The following is a 17,811-nucleotide window of genomic DNA, read 5'->3' on the forward strand; positions in this document are numbered from 1 at the left end:
ACAGACATGGAGGAGAACATGAGCGGCCGCACAGAGCCCCATACAGACATGGAGGAGAACATGAGGGGCCGCACAGAGCCCCATACAGACATGGAGGAGAACATGAGGGGCCGCACAGAGCCCCATACAGACATGGAGAACATGAGGGGCCGCACAGAGCCCCATACAGACATGGAGGAGAACATGAGCGGCCACACAGAGCCCCATACAGACATGGAGGAGAGAACATGAGCGGCCGCACAGAGCCCCATACAGACATGGAGGAGAACATGAGCGGCCGCACAGAGCCCCATACAGACATGGAGGAGAACATGAGGGGCCGCACAGAGCCCCATACAGACATGGAGGAGAACAAGAGGGGCCGCACAGAGCCCCATACAGACATGGAGGAGAGAACATTAGCGGCAGCACAGAGTCCGGACCCCAACCCCATCCAACTCCTATAATGGAGATTGTGAGCCCACCCTCCCCCCAACATCAGGGTCTGATCCCACAAATGCTCTTCTGGATAAAGGGGTGAAAACTCCCACAAACTCCTCCAAAATCTTGTAGAAATTCGAGAAGAGCGAGAGCAATTATATCTGCAAAGGAGCGAATCCATATTAAAGGGGTTCTCCGGTCCAAACCAATAAGTCTGCAGTAACTCTGTGTGACTTCAGACTTATGAATCCCTCCAGAGCACGCATCGTCTGCTGCGAGGAATCGCCGGTTTCTGAGCCGGGACTGGAGGGTATTTATATGTTTTACATACTCCTGGCCAGTGGGTGCGGACTCGCTTCCATAGCTGCGATGCTCTGCGTGCTCCGACACCGTTACTATCATAGCTGCCATGCTCTGCGTGCCCCGACACCTTTACTATCATAGCTGCGATGCTCTGCGTGCCCAGACACCGTACTATCATAGCTGCGATGCTCTGCGTGCTCCGACACCATTACTATCATAGCTGCGATGCTCTGCGTGCCCCGACACCTTTACTATCATAGCTGCGATGCTCTGCGTGCCCAGACACCATACTATCATAGCTGCGATGCTCTGAGTGCCCCGACACCGTTACTATCATAGCTGCGAGGCTCGGCGTGCCGACACCACACTATCATAGCTGCGACACGCTGCGTATCCTGATACCATAAGATCATAGCTGCGATGCTCTGCTTGTCTTGACACAATACAAGAGGAGGTTGGACCGATTTGGCGCACATTAGAAAAAAACACACACGAGCTAAAAACTCCAAAAACAAGATAAAAAAGGTGCAAATGCAGCAATGAATGGGGCCGTGTTGTCCGGCTGCAGCGCCGGGCGTTATTATGGGGAGTCAGAAGCCGCCCCGCATACGGTGACACACCACCACAGACACAGTGACATGGTCTCCGATAGTCCAGCACGTCTGATAATCTGGCGCAGAACGACATATCCGGAGCCTCCCGTGTGATGGTGGCCGGTGCCGGCAGTGACCACCTTCTGCACCCACCGCCCGGCGAGTAATGGAGCCCAGGATGTGAAAACACGGTTTATTTTCTTATACAAAATATATGAAAAGAAACATTCAGTCGTCAGCAGCGCTCCTGGAGCTCGTCAGCAGCGCTCCTGGAGCTCGTCAGCAGCGCTCCTGGAGCTCGTCAGCAGCGCTCCTGGAGCTCGTCAGCAGGCAGGTGACAGCGAGGCGCTCACTAATATTCACGAGCGGGTGCCATTTTTGGAGAGGGAGGGTCACTAGATGAAACCTAACTTCATCTTCCCATTCAGAGGCTGTGATTGCGCAGATCCAAGTTAACGGGTAGCGCTAAACATGGCTCCTCTCAGGGGGAGGAGATGGAAAGTGGTGGCGAGCCTCGAATCTGCCCCACGACCCCGACATTCTGTTCTGTGACCCCGGGAGACATCATGGAGGAATCTCTGCCCGCTCGTCCTCCGCGTCGCCCGTCACATGGTCCAACAGTAATACACCAGCGCTATAAGGAAGAAGAGGGCGAAGGACACCATGGCGTTCTTACGGTTCTCATGTCGTAGAGATTTCAGCTCCTTCTCTGAACATGGAAACAAAACAGCTCGTAAGTCACTCTGATATCACCACCATATCCTTCCTGCACTGTGTAATACTGCACCCTGTGCCACGTCCCGCACCCTCACCCTGCGCTGTGTAATACTACACCCTGTGCCACATCCCGCACCCTCACCCTGCACTGTGTAATACTGCACCCTGTGCCACGTCCCGCACCCTCACCCTGCGCTGTGTAATACTACACCCTGTGCCACGTCCCGCACCCTCACCCTGCACTGTGTAATACTACACCGTGTGCCACGTCCCGCACCCTCATCCTGCGCTGTGTAATACCGCACCCTGTGCCACGTCCCGCACCCTCACCCTGCGCTGTGTAATACCGCACCCTGTGCCACGTCCCGCACCCTCACCCTGCGCTGTGTAATACTGCACCCTGTGCCACGTCCCGCACCCTCACCCTGCACTGTGTAATACTGCACCCTGTGCCACATCCCGCACCCTCACCCTGCGCTGTGCAATACCGCACCCTATGCCACGTCCCGCACCCTCACCCTGCACTGTGTAATACTACACCCTGTGCCACATCCCGCACCCTCACGCTGCGCTGTGTAATACCGCACCCTATGCCACGTCCCGCACCCTCACCCTGCACTGTAATACTGCACCCTGTGCCACGTCCCGCACCCTCAACCTGCACTGTGTAATACTGCACCCTGTGCCACGTCCCGCACCCTCATCCTGAGCTGTGTAATACCACACCCTGTGCCACGTCCCGCACCCTCATCCTGCGCTGTGTAATACCGCACCCTATGCCACGTCCCGCACCCTCATCCTGCGCTGTGTACTACCGCACCCTGTGCCACGTCCCGCACCCTCACCTTGCGCTGTGTAATACCGCACCCTGTGCCAGGTCCCACACCCTCATCCTGCGCTGTGTAATACGGCACCCTGTGCCACGTCCCACACCCTCATCCTGCGCTGTGTAATACCGCACCCTGTGCCACGTCCCGCACCCTCACCCTGCGCTGTGTAATACCGCACCCTGTGCCACGTCCCGCACACTCACCCTGCGCTGTGTAATACCACACCCTGTGCCACGTCCCGCACCCTCATCCAGCGCTGTGTAATACTGCACCCTGTGCCACGTCCCGCACCCTCACCCTGCGCTGTGTAATACTGCACCCTGTGCCACGTCCCGCACCCTCATCCTGCGCTGTGTAATACTACACCCTGTGCTACGTCCCGCACCCTCACCCTGCACTGTGTAATACTGCACCCTGTGCCACGTCCCGCACCCTCACCCTGCGCTGTGTAATACCGCACCCTGTGCCACGTCCCGCACCCTCACCCTGCGCTGTGTAATACCACACCCTGTGCCACGTCCCGCACCCTCATCCTGCGCTGTGTAATACTGCACCCTGTGCCACGTCCCGCACCCTCATCCTGCGCTGTGTAATACTGCACCCTGTGCCACGTCCCGCACCCTCACCCTGCGCTGTGTAATACTGCACCCTGTGCCCCTCCCCTGCTTACCGTAATAAGACATCTTGTTGGTGAGCATGTTCTTCTCCTTCTCTAACGATTTCCTTAAAATGATGAGAAAAGACATCAAATTAGCAGCAGAAACAATAGATCTAATGGTCCAATATCTCTGCCGTACGTCGTCTGTTACATTCCATTCAATACTCACTGATACCTGTCTGTCCTTCCCTGATGGTGGAAGGTGTTATTCTGTGTAGCCGGCCATGGTGCTAGTTCTGTCTTTGATCAACTAGCCATCTCCTGGTGTTTTGATCAGCTGCTAATTTATCCACAATAAATACCAAAAAACAGATGGAAGCAGAAAAGGCGGAATCAATAAAACAATTTCTTTATTTAAGTACTCATTCCCCGAGGAAGCTGTCGCGAAACGTGCGTCGGGGTAAGGTGCTTCCCACCAACCAGGTTGTATACTGTCTCGTTATATGTTTACTAGCTATTGAACCCGTTCTATGCCCGGGTGGCAAGCATTTTTATTGGTATATGGTCTCCCATTCTGGTATGTGCTGCCCCCCTCCTGGTATTTGTGCTGCCCCCATCTTCTCCCCACCATCCTATCCTGGTATGCATGGCACCCCTCACCCCCAATCCTGGTATGCATGGTCCCCACAATCCTGGTATATGCATGGTCCCCTCACCCAACAATCCTGGTATACGCATGGTCCCCTCACCCAACAATACTGGTATACGCATGGTCCCCTCACCCAACAATACTGGTATACGCATGGTCCCCTCACCCAACAATCCTGGTATATGTATGGTCCCCTCACCCAACAATCCTGGTATATGTATGGTCCCCTCACCCAAGAATCCTGGTATATGTATGGTCTCCTCACCCAAGAATCCTGGTATATGTATGGTCTCCTCACCCAACAATCCTGGTATATGTATGGTCCCCTCACCCAACAATCCTGGTATGTGTGGTACCCCTCACCCACCAATCCTGGTATGCATGGTCCCCTCACCCCACAAACTTGGTATATGCATGGTCCCCTCACCCCCCAATCCTGCTATGTGTGGTACCCCTCACCCCCCAATCCTGGTATGCATGGTCCCCTCACCCCCCAATCCTGGTATATGCATGGTCCCCTCACCCAACAATCCTGGTATATGCATGGTCCACTCACCCAACAATCCTGGTATATGCATGGTCCACTCACCCAACAATTCTGGTATGTGTGGTACCCCTCACCCCCCAATCCTGGTATGTGTGGTACCCCTCACCCCCCAATCCTGGTATGCATGGTAGCCCTCACCCCCCAATCCTGGTATGCATGGTCCCCTCACCCCCCAATCCTGGTATGCATGGTCCCCTCACCGCCCAATCCTGGTATGCATGGTCCCCTCACCCCACAATCTTGGTATATGCATGGTCCCCTCACGCCCCAATCCTGATATGTGTGGTACCCCTCACCCCCCAATCCTGGTATGCATGGTCCCCTCACCCCACAATCCTAGTATATGCATGGTCCCTTCACCCCACAATCCTGGTATGTGTGGCCCCCGGATAGCGCTATGTGCATGCACCGATCCAACGCCTCACTCCTGCTCCGGTCTCCGGCGAAGAGAGGTGCTGCGGCAATGCTCCTCCCGGTCAGGTAAGTATGGCGCCGGAGATCGCGGTATACATTCAGTGTCTACACATACCGTGATCTCCGGTGCCATATACTCCTCTTACCTGTAACGGCTGGATGCTTGATTCTGTCTGGAGCCAGACTGCGCGTCGCGCATGCTCAGTCTATCGAGGCTTCAGACAGAGGGACGCATCCCCGGTTATATTATAGATATTGACAGATATTGGGCTACTGCCATTGTATCAGGCTTGGGTATATTGCACGTTACCTGTGATTTCATTTTCCTTCTCTGGTTTTGAGAATGTGTATATTGCAGGTGGTGTGGCCCTTTATGTCACTTCTCCTGTCCTTTTATTGATATTTTATTAGGAGTACTGGTTTTATTGATTACGCCTTTTCTGCTTCCATCTGTTTTTTGGTATTTATTGTAATTGGAAGTGCGTATATATAGTTGACTGCGTTTATTATTAGGCTACTTAATTTATCCACAAGTAGCTGCCACAATGCCCCTCACCTGATGGATTAGTCTGCCCTATAAATTTAGAAGCGGCTTAAGGGGTGCACGTGTGTGTGGGGCATGCAGGTGTCTTCTTGAGCAAAGTGTCATCGGCGCCAAGTGTGTGCAGTTATTTCATTCGGCAGTTAGTCAGGGCAGGGAGTCAGGTAACTACACTTTATACCCTCTTTAATTAAGCACTTAAAAGATAGTACACATTCACATTAAGAAATGTTTCTATATGTTTTCACTCTCTCCCCCGTAGTCCTTCACTTTCTATTAACCCCCCTAATCCCTACACCAAGTAATGAACTATTCATCTCTCCCTCCATCCTCCCCATCCATCTCACCTCCTCCTCAGAACTATTCCTCAACATTCAATCCTCTGTTTCTAAACACAGACAGCCACCTCATGCTCTCTCCTGCTTCCACCTGCTAACACTTTTTCTGCTCCTCCTCACTGCCGGCGATATCTCTCCAAATCCTGGTCTTCCTCACCACATCACCACAGTCACTTCTACCTCTCATCCACGACCTACAACAAATTTCCGTAACCTCAATAACCTTATACCCATCCGCCCAGCCCCCACTTTCCCAGTACCACTAACAGGAGCTCTATGGAACGCTCGCTCCGTCAGCAACAAACTTTCCTACAGTCATGAGCTTTTCATTACTAACAAACGTTCCTTCCTCTGCATCACACAAACCTGACTCACCCCCTCTGACACAGCTTCTCCAGCTGCACTTTCTTATGGTGGATTCCACCTTTCAGCAGCAGAAGGGAAGGAAGGGAGACACAGATCCATTCCTAGTGGGTAGGCGGAGCCCCACAGGATAGTTCACCTCAGATTAGAAAAAGTGACGACCGGCCCCTCCAGCTTAGGCTCCTCCTACTCCCATGTCCTTCAGTCTAAAATTTGAGGTCGCAGAGGATAGTCGCTGCCTTTGCAGCTCCTCAGAAGAATTTTTTATTTTACATTTCCGGAGACCTGGACCCCCCGTGGTCTAGAGGTCTCAGGGGGTCTCGGCGCTCCTGGGACCCCTGACCCTCCCCTGGCAGATCTGCGTACCCCCTAAGGAGGTCCCCGCAGAAGCCTGCCGGCCCCGGGGGATACAGGGCGCTTCCTGGCGGAGACGCACACCGCTTCTGGGGGTCCCTGCGCTCTCCGCCGTGGGGGGGAGCAAAGGGCCACGGCGCCACACATCCCTGGGGGTCCCTGTGGCGCTCAGCTGGGTAAGTGCTCTCAAAGCTTGAGTGCTTCAGCGGCTGCGGCGGCAGCCGCTGTTACTGTTTCATGTGGTGACTGCTGTTTTGTCCTTGCAGGATATCACCGCTGCAGGCGTTTGTGTGATTCTCTGCTGGCAGGGGAGCAGGGACGGAGGAGCGCGGGCTCCGTTAGTAGCGGCGGCGGGGGGCGTGGCTTTGCGCCTTTCAGCTGCCTGTCATCATAGCTCAGGCAGGAAGTGCCAAGGAAAGCGCGTGCTGGAGCTGACCAAGCCCCTTCTTCCGGGCCCTTCTGCCGGCGTCCATTGCCTCGTGCAACCTCCTGCTCCCCGCTCTCTCCTAGTCTGTTAGGTTAACTTTTGCTCTGCAGGCAGCTGGGGTAGCTCTTCTCCCTCTAAGGAAGAGCTTTAACCCTTCAGTGCTTGTTTTTTTTTGTGTAGGAACAGGCTGTGGTAGCGGAATCACACATCCTCGGTTACTGTACCCATTGTAAGGGGTTATTACTGCCTTATCCGCGATGCTCGCAACTGTGTGGGGGCATGTCGGATCAGGGACCGCGGATCTCTCTCCCGGTCCGCTTCAGGATCGGTCACGCGTATCTGATACGCCGGGGTCTTCGACGGTGTCAGGTTCGACACTGGTTGGGGGTCTCAGTGATGTTAAAGTGGAGGCGCTCATGGGGGTCTGGCCTCATCAGGGCTGTTAACCCTTTCTGGATGTGCATGCTTCTGGGATCAGAGGGTGCATCACTGGCAAGTCAAGTGCCGGTAGTGGTCGTCTGTCCTTTCGGCCCAGGGGACAGTTCGGTCAGCCCTCTTGGAGATCGGGTCGTCCCTCGTCTTCCGGAAAAAAGACCACCCAGAAATCCCGTACTCCCTGGAAACAACATTTCCGTCAGGACAAACGGGAGGTTGACAAAAAGCCCACTAAGGCAGACTGACGCCAGGAACCCTCTCGAGGGCTCTCGGGTGGGAGGTCGTCTGCTACAATTTGGGTCGATTTGGGCGTCCCACGTATCGGACGCCTGGGTGACGCGGGTTATGTCGGCAGGCTATTTCATAGAGTTTCATTCTCGACCCCCGGACAGGTTTCGTCAGTCACGCATCCCGTCCGAGCCCAAGATGGCTGCCGCACTGCTGCGGGAGGTCGACTCTCTTCTGCAGCAGGGTGTGGTGGTTCCGGTTCCGCCGGAGGACCGGGGAAGGGGGTTTTACTCCAACCTCTTTGTGGTCCCCAAAAAGGAGGACAAGTTTCACCCCATTCTGGATCTCAAAGAATTGAATGTTCATGTCCGGACCCGGAAATTCCGTATGGAGTCTCTTCGCTCTGTCGTGGCGGCCCTGTCGCAGTACGATTTCTTGGCGTCGATCGACATCCGCGACGCCTATTGCATGTCCCTATCAGCAGGGCTCACCAGCGCTTCCTGCGTTTTGCCATAGGTCAGGCCCATTACCAGTTTGTGGCCCTACCATTCGGGTTGGCCTCGGCGCCCAGGGTTTTTACAAAGATTCTGGCGCCGCTCATGGCGCTCCTTCGAGGGCAAGGGGTTACGATTCTCCCCTACCTGGACGACCTGTTAATTGTGTCGCCCACAGCGGAGTTGGCGGTGACAGCTCGCGATCTCTCCCTTCAGCACCTGGAGGACTTCGGGTGGCTGGTCAATTGGAAGAAGTCGTCATTGGAGCCGTCGCAGTCAAGCCTGTTCTTGGGGATGCATTTCGACACGGTACGAGCAGTGGTGTTCCTGCCTCTGGACAAACAAGCGAACCTTCGTCACCATGTCCAGGCTATGAGGTCGGCGATGGCGATGTCCCTTCGGAAGTGTATGCGCCTTCTGGGTCTGATGGTGGCGGCAATGGAAGCGGTACCGTTTGCACAATTTCATTCCCGGGGTCTCCAAGATTTTATTCTGACCCGTTGGGATCGATCGCCAGCTTCGCTAGATCGCTGTGTCGGTTTCTCCCGCAGGGTGAGAGAGTCTCTGGGATGGTGGTTACGTCCGGAGGCTTTATCCCTGGGGAAATCCTTCCTCCTCCCACGGTGGTCGGTCATTACCACTGATGCCAGCCTGTCTGGCTGGGGGGGGGGGGGGGCGGGTTTGGAACGATCTCTGGGTTCAGGGGGTCTGGTCGTCAGAGGAGTCGTCTCTGCCGATCAACATCCTGGAGTTGAGAGCGATATTTCTCTGCCTCCGACATTGGACGGTCCCTTTGAGCGGTCTGCAGGTCCGGATTCAGACGGACAATGCGACAGCTGTCGCATATATCAACCATCAGGGCGGGACGAGGAGTTCCAGACTCATGATGGAGGTTTCTCGGATCCTGGTATGGGCCGAGTCCAGGGTTCCAGCCATCTCCGCGATTCACATCCCAGGAGTGCTGAATATCACGGTGGACTTCCTCAGTCGCGAGCAGGTGGATCCCGGAGAATGGAGTCTTCATCCGGAAGTTTTTGCAGTGCTGTGCTCCCGTTGGGGGACTCCCCAAGTGGACTTGATGGCATCCAGGCTGAACGCCAGGATTCCGACGTTCATGTCCAGGTACAGGGACCCGGAGGCTGTGGCGGTAGATGCTCTAGTGGCCCCGTGGGACCAGTGCGAGCTGATCTACGTGTTTCCGCCGGTATCCTTACTTCCTCTGGTGATCTGGCGGATCAAACTCAAACGAATTTCGACGATTTTGGTGGCGCCGGATTGGCCGCGGAGGGCGTGTTATTCAACGCTGGTGTCTCTTCTGGCGGCGCCTCCGTTTCCACTGCCTCTTCGCCCGGACCTGTTAACCCAAGGGCCCATTCGCCATCTGGACCTGAAGTCGCTTCGTTTGACGGCGTGGCACTTGAGACCGAGATCTTGACCCGTCGTGGGTTTTCGGCCGAGGTCACTGCCACCTTGCGGGCGGCCAGAGGTCCAGCTACGACTAGGATTTATCACAGAACTTGGGAGGCCTTCTATTCATGGTGTTCTGGATCGTCAAGGAACCCGAGGGTTTTTTTGCATTCCCAACTTCTTGGCTTTTCTGCAATGTGGTTTGGCCAAGGGTCTGGCGGTTGGTACCTTGCGGGGTCAGGTATCTGCACTAGCCGTGCTTTTTCGGAAGGCTACTGCCTCGCGCAAGGATGTGCATTCGTTTTTTCGCGGGGTTGCACGTCAGTTTCCGCCTCGGAGGGCGTTTGTGGCTCCTTGGCGGCTCAATCTAGTCTTGGAGGCGCTTCAGTATGGGCCGTTTGAGCCTATGGATTCGGCTACGCTTTACTTGCTTTCTTGGAAGGTGGCCTTCCTGGTGGCGGTCACCTCCTTGAGAAGGGTTTCTGAGTTGGCGGCACTGTCTTGCTCGCCCCCTTTTCTGGAGTTCCACTCGGATCGCGTGGTGCTTCGTACCCGTGGCAATTTTTTGCCTAAAGTGGTGTCGAGTTTCCACGTCAATCAGGATATCGTGTTGCCCTCCCTCTGTCCGAATCCGAAGAGTCCAAAGGAGCGGGCCTTGCACTCTTTGGATTTGGTGCGGGCATTGAAGTTCTATCTCACTATCACGCAAGGGTTTCGGAAGTTGGACTATCTTTTTGTGATTCCTGCTGGTCGTCGGCGTGATCAGCGGGCTTCCAAGGACACTATAGCTCGGTGGATACGTTCGGCTATCCTGGAGGCGTACCGGCTTAAGGGCGAGCCTTGTCCGGTTAAGGTTCGAGCTCATTCCACGAGAGCTGTTGGTTCGTCGTGGGCTTTTCGTCAGGGGGCCTCGGCAGCACAGCTCTTCTGGGCGGCTACCTGGCGCTCCGTTCACACTTTTACTAAATTTTATAAAGTGGATGTGAGTGCTTCCGCCGATGCGGCCTTGGGACGCAGGGTCCTGCAGGCGGCAGTGGTTTAGGTTATCTCTTTATCCAGTTTTGGCGCTTGTTGCGCGCTTGACTAAGTTGTTGGCGATTCTGCCACGGTTTCCCACCCTTGAGTTCTGGACTGCTTTGGGACGTCCCACTAGTAATGGATCTGTGTCTCCCTTCCTTCCGTTCTGCTGCTGAAAGACGGATTTTGGTAAGACCTTACCTGTAAAATCCTTTTAAGCGAAGGAAGGAAGGGAGACACAGCACCCTCCCAGGGCAGAAGTGCATTATTGTTTTCCAGATGCGGCGCGACTCCTCTCTGATGGCGGTCATCTGGGCGGGGGTCGGCGCGCTAGGGCTCTGTTCCAGCATTGCCAGCTCATCGCAGTTGTCAGGTCCAGTGAGTAGTGCCTGGGACTGTGTGTTCTTTCTGTTATATGCATAACCTTTTCTCTCGCATTTCTGAATTTTCGGAAGGGGTTGTGTTGTTCCGCTGGTGTTGTCTGCTCTTCCTTAGCTTGTGTACAGACTGAGGAACATGGGAGTAGGAGGAGCCGGTCGTCACTTTTTATAAATCTGAGGTGAACTATCCTGTGGGGCTCCGCCTACCCACTAGTAATGGATCTGTGTCTCCCTTCCTTCCCTGCTGCTGCTGAAAAGGATTTTACAGGTAAGGTCTTACCAAAATCCGTCTTTTTCACCCCCTGCCCCAGCGGCAAGCATGGTGGAGGAGTTGGTATTCTCCTGTCAGATATCTGCTCCTTCTCCCCAATTCCACTACCGCCCTCCGTTACTGCCCCCACATTTGAGGTGCACTGTGTGCGCATCTACTCCAGCCTCCAACTGGCCGTCATTTACCGCCCCCCAGGACCAGCCACCACCTTCTTCAACCACTTCACCACCTGGCTGCTTCATTTCCTCTCCGTTGACATCCCCACTATTATCATAGGCGACTTTAACATCCCCATTGACACTTCCCACTTGTCTGTCTCTAAGTTCCTATCCCTCACTTCCTCCTTCGGCCTCGCTCAATATTGTTCCGCAGCCACCCACAAAGATGGCCACACACTGGACCTCATCTTCACCAGCCTCTGTGCCCTATCTAACTCGCCTCTCCCTCTTTCTGACCACAACCTCCTCACATTCTCTACCCTCTCCTCTCCAGGTCCACAATCCCCACTCCACAAATTTGCACAGCCTTGCAGAAATCTCAAACACCTTGACCTACACTCACTCTCTGAATCCCTCCTCCCTCTTACAGACATAAGTTCCTTACACGATGCAGATGTTGCTGCGTCTTTATACAACACCACAATAGCTGCAGCTCTCGATTCGGTCGCCCCCTCACACACACCAAAGCTCGCACAATCAATAGGCAACCCTGGAGCACCAGCCTGACTAAAGAACTGCGATGGGCTTCCAGGGTTGCTGAGCGGCGATGGAAAAAGTCCCACTCCAACGAGCACTTCATCGCATTTAACCAGTCCCTCAGTACTTTCAAGTCCACACTCACTGCAGCAAAACAAACCTACTTCTCATCTCTCATATCTTCCCTGTCTCACAACCCTAAACAGCTATTCAACAATTTCAATTCTCTCCTCCGTCCCCCAGCGCCTCCTCCCTCTCCTCTCAGTGGAGGACTTTGCCTCATTCTTCAAACAGAAGATTGATAACATCAGAGAAAGCTTTCGCCTATAGTCTCCACAGCCCCTCCTCCTATCTACTCAATCCTCCTCCACCATTACAGAAGATCAACTTTCCTCTTTACTCTCCAAGTCATACCACACGTGAACTTGACCCAATCCCATCCCACCTCATCACTAATCTTACCACAGTCTTCATCCCAATTCTAACCCACCTTTTCAACCTGTCACTACCAAATGGTGTCTTCCCCTCATGCTTCAAACTTGCCTCGATCACACCCATCCTCAAAAAGCCCTCCCTCGACCCATACTGTTTGACTAGCTATCGCCCCATATCACTTCTCTCCTATGCCTCAAAACTACTCGAACATGTCCACTTTGAACTGTCCTCCCACCTCTCCTCCTGCTCCCTCTTTGACCGCCTACAATCTGGTTTCCGACCGCACCATTCTACTGAAACTGCCATGACTAAAGTCATCAACGACCTACTAACTGCCAAATCCAAGCGACACTACTCTGTCCTCCTCCTCCTAGACCTGTCATCTGCCTTCGGCACAGTGGACCATTCCCTCTTATTACAGATTCTCATCTCTCAGCATCACAGACTTGGCCCTATCCTGGATCTCCTCATATCTAACAGACCGGACATTCAGTGTCTCCCACTCACACACCACCTCCTCATCTCACCTCCTATCTGTCGGTGTCCCCCAAGGTTCAGTTCTAGGACCTCTGCTCTTCTCCATCTACACCTTTGGCCTGGGTCAGCTCATACAGTCTCATGGCTTCCAGTACCACCTCTATGCTGTTGACACACAGATCTACCTCTCTGGCCCCGATATCTCCTCAGGGAACCGCGGAGCGATGTGTATTGTAATTGGAAATGCTTCACCATCCCCACCCCTCGCACCCCCATATCTGGTCCTCACCTCCCCTCCTCCGTCAGCTCATCTCTGCGCAGTCTGTAGTCGATGTCCTCCATGTTGCTCCTGCAGGCCTCCAGCTTCTCCTCCACGCCATCTATCTGCAAGAGAAACCATCGGAGCGATGAGAAAATGAGCAGTAGCCCCACCGAGACCACCGGGACGTGAGCGCTGACATGGCCGCCCCGCGCGGTTCTCTACATAAACAGCTGTCAGGAATAAACGGGCCGGCACCTGTCAGTATGAGTGCAATGTGTAGGTGCGCAGTCACACTGGCCAATACCAGCTATGCGGCTTATTCCTGTGGTTTTGCTTTAGCTCCCCATACTCTGCAGTTATAGGGGTGCGACTTCTTCCCCTTTTTGGGCCAAACATCATGTCTACAGTGGCATGTAAAAGTTTGGGCATTGGACCACTTTCCTTTTTGTAATTTTTAAAATGTAAAAGATGAATCAAAAAAAATATTCATACTCACCTCTCCGGCGACCCCCGGTCTGCTGCCGGCGGCGATCCTCGCTCCTCGGTGGCCCGCGGTGTTCTGGCAGGACCTGCGGTGACGTCAATAAGTCAGGTGATGGTCGCGTGACCATCAGCTGACTAAATGACGTCACCGCAGGTCCTTTTAGACCATCGCGAGACACGGGGAGATCAGACGCGTCGGAGAAAACACCGGGGGCCATCAGAAGGTGAGTACAATGTTTATTTTTTATTTTAAATTCTTTTTTTTTTTTTTTTTACAGGTTCTATGGTACCAGGGTCTGGATGAGTCTCCTGTCCTCCAGACCCGGGTACCATCCGCACATTGAATCGCTTAATAACTGCATGTGTACATGTAGTCATGCGGTTCAATGCAAGTCAATGGCGGCGATTTCGCCGCAAAATTGCACAATAATTGGTAATGCTGCGGATTTTTCCGCAATGATAATCCGCAGCGAAAATTTCCGTAGCATGTGCACAGCACAAGCAGATCATCATTGGGAAACATGGCAGACATCTTAACAAGCGATTTTAATGCGTTTCCGCAGCGTAAATACCGCCGCGGAAACGCATTAAATCCGCATTGTGAGCACACAGCCTAACAGGGATTTTCACCAGGGGCGCTCAAACTTTTACATACCACTGTACACAGCTTTCCCCGGCAGGTGCTGATACAGTCTTCTCTGGGTCCCGCTCTGCCCCCCGTGTACTGAGGCCTGCTGGCACTGAGTGAGGAAAACTAGAAGAGCCAGAAACACTCCTGATGAGGTCACCTTGTGGCGGTGGCTTTTACGCTCTTTTGATCAGAATAATTATAGGAAGCCCCCCGGTCATTACATTTATTTGCCGACGTTTACATCCAGGAATAAAGCAGTGAGGATGATGTCAGCTCCGTTCTTACCCACGGCGGAGCGGTCACTAGCGGATGAAGCACCGAGCAGGCGGGAGGCTGGACTACAGCGGCCCATGTGCAACTTCCCAAAGCACCATGCAGGGTCTACAGCATTCAGAAGGCAGCTCCCCGCACAGGGGCCGCGGTAACCAGGAGGCGGCTCCCCGGTAACCATGAGGCGGCTCCCCGCATAGGGGCCGCAGTAACCAGGAGGCGGCTCTCCGTACAGGGTCCACGGTAGCCAGGAGACAGCTCCCCGGTAACCAGGAGGCGGCTCCCTGCACAGGGGCCACGGTAACCAGGAGGCGGCTCCCCGCACAGGGGCCGCGGTAACCAGGAGGCAGCTCCCCATACAGGGTCCACGGTAACCAGGAGGCGGCTCCCCGGTAACCAGCTCCACATACAAGGTCTGTGGTAACCAGGTAGCGGCTCTCTGTACAGGGTCCGTGGTAACCAGGATGCGGCTCCCCGGTAACCATGAGGTGGCTCCCCGCACAGGGGCCGCGGTAACCAGGAGGCGGCTCTCTCCAATAACCAGGAGGCAGCTCCCCATACAGGGTCCACGGTAACCAGGAGGCGGCTCCCCGGTAACCAGCTACACGTACAAGGTCTGTGGTAACCAGGTAGCGGCTCTCCATACAGGGTCCGTGGTAACCAGGTAGCGGCTCTCCATACAGGGTCCGTGGTAACCAGGTAGCGGCTCTCCGTACAGGGTCTGTGGTAACCAGGAGGCAGCTCCACGTACAAGGTACACGGTAACCAGGAGGCGACTCTCCGTACAGGGTCCACGGTAACCAGGAGGCGACTCCCCGCACAGGGGCCGTGGTAACCAGGAGGCGGCTCTCTCCGATATCCAGGAGGCGGCTCCCCATACAGGGTCCACGGTAACCAGGAGGCGGCTCCCCGGTAACAAGGAAGCAGCTCCACGTACAAGGTCCATGGTAACCAGGTAGCGGCTCTCCGTACAGGGGCCGCGGTAACCAGGAGGCTGCTCCCCATACAGGGTCCACGGTAACCAGGAGGCGGCTCTCCGTACAGGGTCCGTGGTAACCAGGTAGCGGCTCTCCGTACAGGGTCCGTGGTAACCAGGTAGCGGCTCTCTGTACAGGGTCCGTGGTAACCAGGTAGCGGCTCTCCGTACAGGGTCCGTGGTAACCAGGTAGCGGCTCTCCGTACAGGGTCCGTGGTAACCAGGTAGCGGCTCTCCGTACAGGGTCCGTGGTAACCAGGTAGCGGCTCCACGTACAAGGTCCATGGTAACCAGGTAGCGGCTCTCCGTACAGGGTCCACGGTAACCGGGAGGCGGCTCTCCGTACAGGGTCCACAGTAACCAGGAAGCGGCTCCCCGGTAACCAGGAGGTGGCTCTCCGTACAGGTTCCACAGTAACCATGAGGCGGCTCCCCGGTAACCAGGAGGCGGCTCCCCGTACAGGGTCCACGGTAACCAGGAGGCGGCTCCCCGTACAGGGTCCACGGTAACCAGGAGGCGGCTCCCCGTACAGGGTCCACGGTAACCAGGAGGCGGCTCCCCGGTAACCAGGAGGCGGCTCCCCGTACAGGGTCCACGGTAACCAGGAGGCGGCTCCCCGTACAGGGTCCACGGTAACCAGGAGGCGGCTCCCCGTACAGGGTCCACGGTAACCAGGAGGCGGCTCTCCGTACAGGGGCCGCGGTAACCAGGAGGCGGCTCCCCGGTGACCAGGCTCCAGTTCTCGGGTGCAGATCAGACACTTGATCTCATTCTCCTATAACAACCAGACAGGATCCTAGTTGCTTTGAAAAGTTCTGATTTGGTTACTATGGCGATTGCACCTGACCGGTTACCAAGGATGTTTCCGCTTTCTGTGACGTCACTCTCCGGCGATCACTGTGGTAGTATGACTTCACAACCAAAGAGGTGCGGAGAGGACATGAGGAGTCTCCTGGAGCGTCTGGGCCCCGCGCTCCTCACCCCCGGGGCCCCGCGCTCCTCACCTCCGTGGCCAGGCTCAGCCGCTCCCGCTTCTTTCTCCCCATCCCGCGCTTCCCGGACACGTCTCCCTCCAGGTGATGACACAGGAGCCGGCATGTCTGAACCTGGCAGGGCGGAGCCTAAAGCCGCGGCCGCCATGTTGGAGAAGGGCAAATGGCTGAGTCTCCTGGGCGACCGCCATGTCTGCTGAGGGCAGCGGTGACAGCTGCTGCAGAACTACAGTTCCCATCATGCTTCAGGACAGTGGCCGCTCTGCAGCTGTGGTGGAGGTCTGCGGGGCCCCCACCATGCTGTCAGGACCTGAGCACAGTGGGAGTTTTCCTCCTTTGCTGTTTGGATCTTTGTATTTTGTGCCATTTAATGTGATGGATCCGCGTCACACAAAGGCCTTGTCTGTAGAGGGCAAATATTGGCGGCCTAAGGCCTTCAGCATAACCGGGGTAACCGGGGGGGAAGCCTGGGGATCCAGGACAGTGAAGGAGTTAACAGTATTCCAGGTTTTGTGGGGCAATGAAAGAGTTAATATCTCTATCCCTGGTGGTCCAGAGCAGGGAAGGGGTAAATGTCTCTATCCTTGGTGGTTTAGGGTCAGTGACGGGATTAACCCCTTCACCACCTTGGGTTTTTCTGTTTTTGCATTTTCATTTTTTTGCTCCCCTTCTTCCCAGAGCCAGAACTTTTTTTTATTTTTTCGTTCACTATGGCCATGTGAGGGCTTATTTTTTGCGGGACGAGTTGTACTTTAAAACGCCATCACTGGTTTTACCATATCGTGTACTGGAAAACGGGGAAAAAAATTCCAAGTGCGGTGAAATTGCAAAAAAATGCAATTCCAGAGTTGTTTTTTTGGGTTTCTATTTTTTAGCATGTTCACTGATTGCTAAAACTAACCTGCCATCATTATTCTCCAGGTCATTACAACTTCGTAGACACCAAACATGTGTATGTTATTTTTTATTTAAGTGGTGGAAAAAAAATCCAAATGTTTTTTGTTGTTTTTTCCATTTCCATCTCCATTTTTCGGGATCTGGGGCCGGGTGAGGACTTATTTTTTGCGCGCCGGGCTGACGTTTTTATTGATACCTTTCGGGGTAGATCCGATGTTTTGATCGCCTTTTATTGCAATGTTGCGGCAACCGAGAAACCGTAATTCTGGCGTTTAGAATTTTTTTCTCATTACACCGTTTACCGATCGGATTAATTATTTTTTATATTGATAGATCTGGAGATTCTGAATGCGGCGATACCAAATAT

The 17,811-nt window shown here is 54.5% G+C and overlaps 1 protein-coding gene across 1 annotated transcript; it reads right to left on the bottom strand.

The window, feature by feature from the left end:
- Positions 1-1,495: 1,495 nt before the first annotated feature.
- Positions 1,496-16,714, bottom strand: CCDC167 (coiled-coil domain containing 167). The gene is made up of 4 exons (XM_073673287.1): positions 16,560-16,714; positions 13,223-13,317; positions 3,534-3,586; positions 1,496-2,025 (listed from the first exon to the last, which is right to left on the bottom strand). The coding sequence occupies exons 1-4, from the start codon at positions 16,599-16,601 to the stop codon at positions 1,922-1,924; spliced, it is 294 nt and encodes a 97-aa protein (XP_073529388.1). The 5' UTR covers positions 16,602-16,714; the 3' UTR covers positions 1,496-1,921.
- Between the last annotated feature and the right edge of the window lie 1,097 nt (positions 16,715-17,811).

Source organism: Phyllobates terribilis, unplaced genomic scaffold (assembly GCF_046119375.1).
Source record: "Phyllobates terribilis strain yellow unplaced genomic scaffold, ASM4611937v1 Scaffold_3__8_contigs__length_932513732, whole genome shotgun sequence".
NCBI classification, from domain to species: Eukaryota; Metazoa; Chordata; class Amphibia; order Anura; family Dendrobatidae; genus Phyllobates; species Phyllobates terribilis.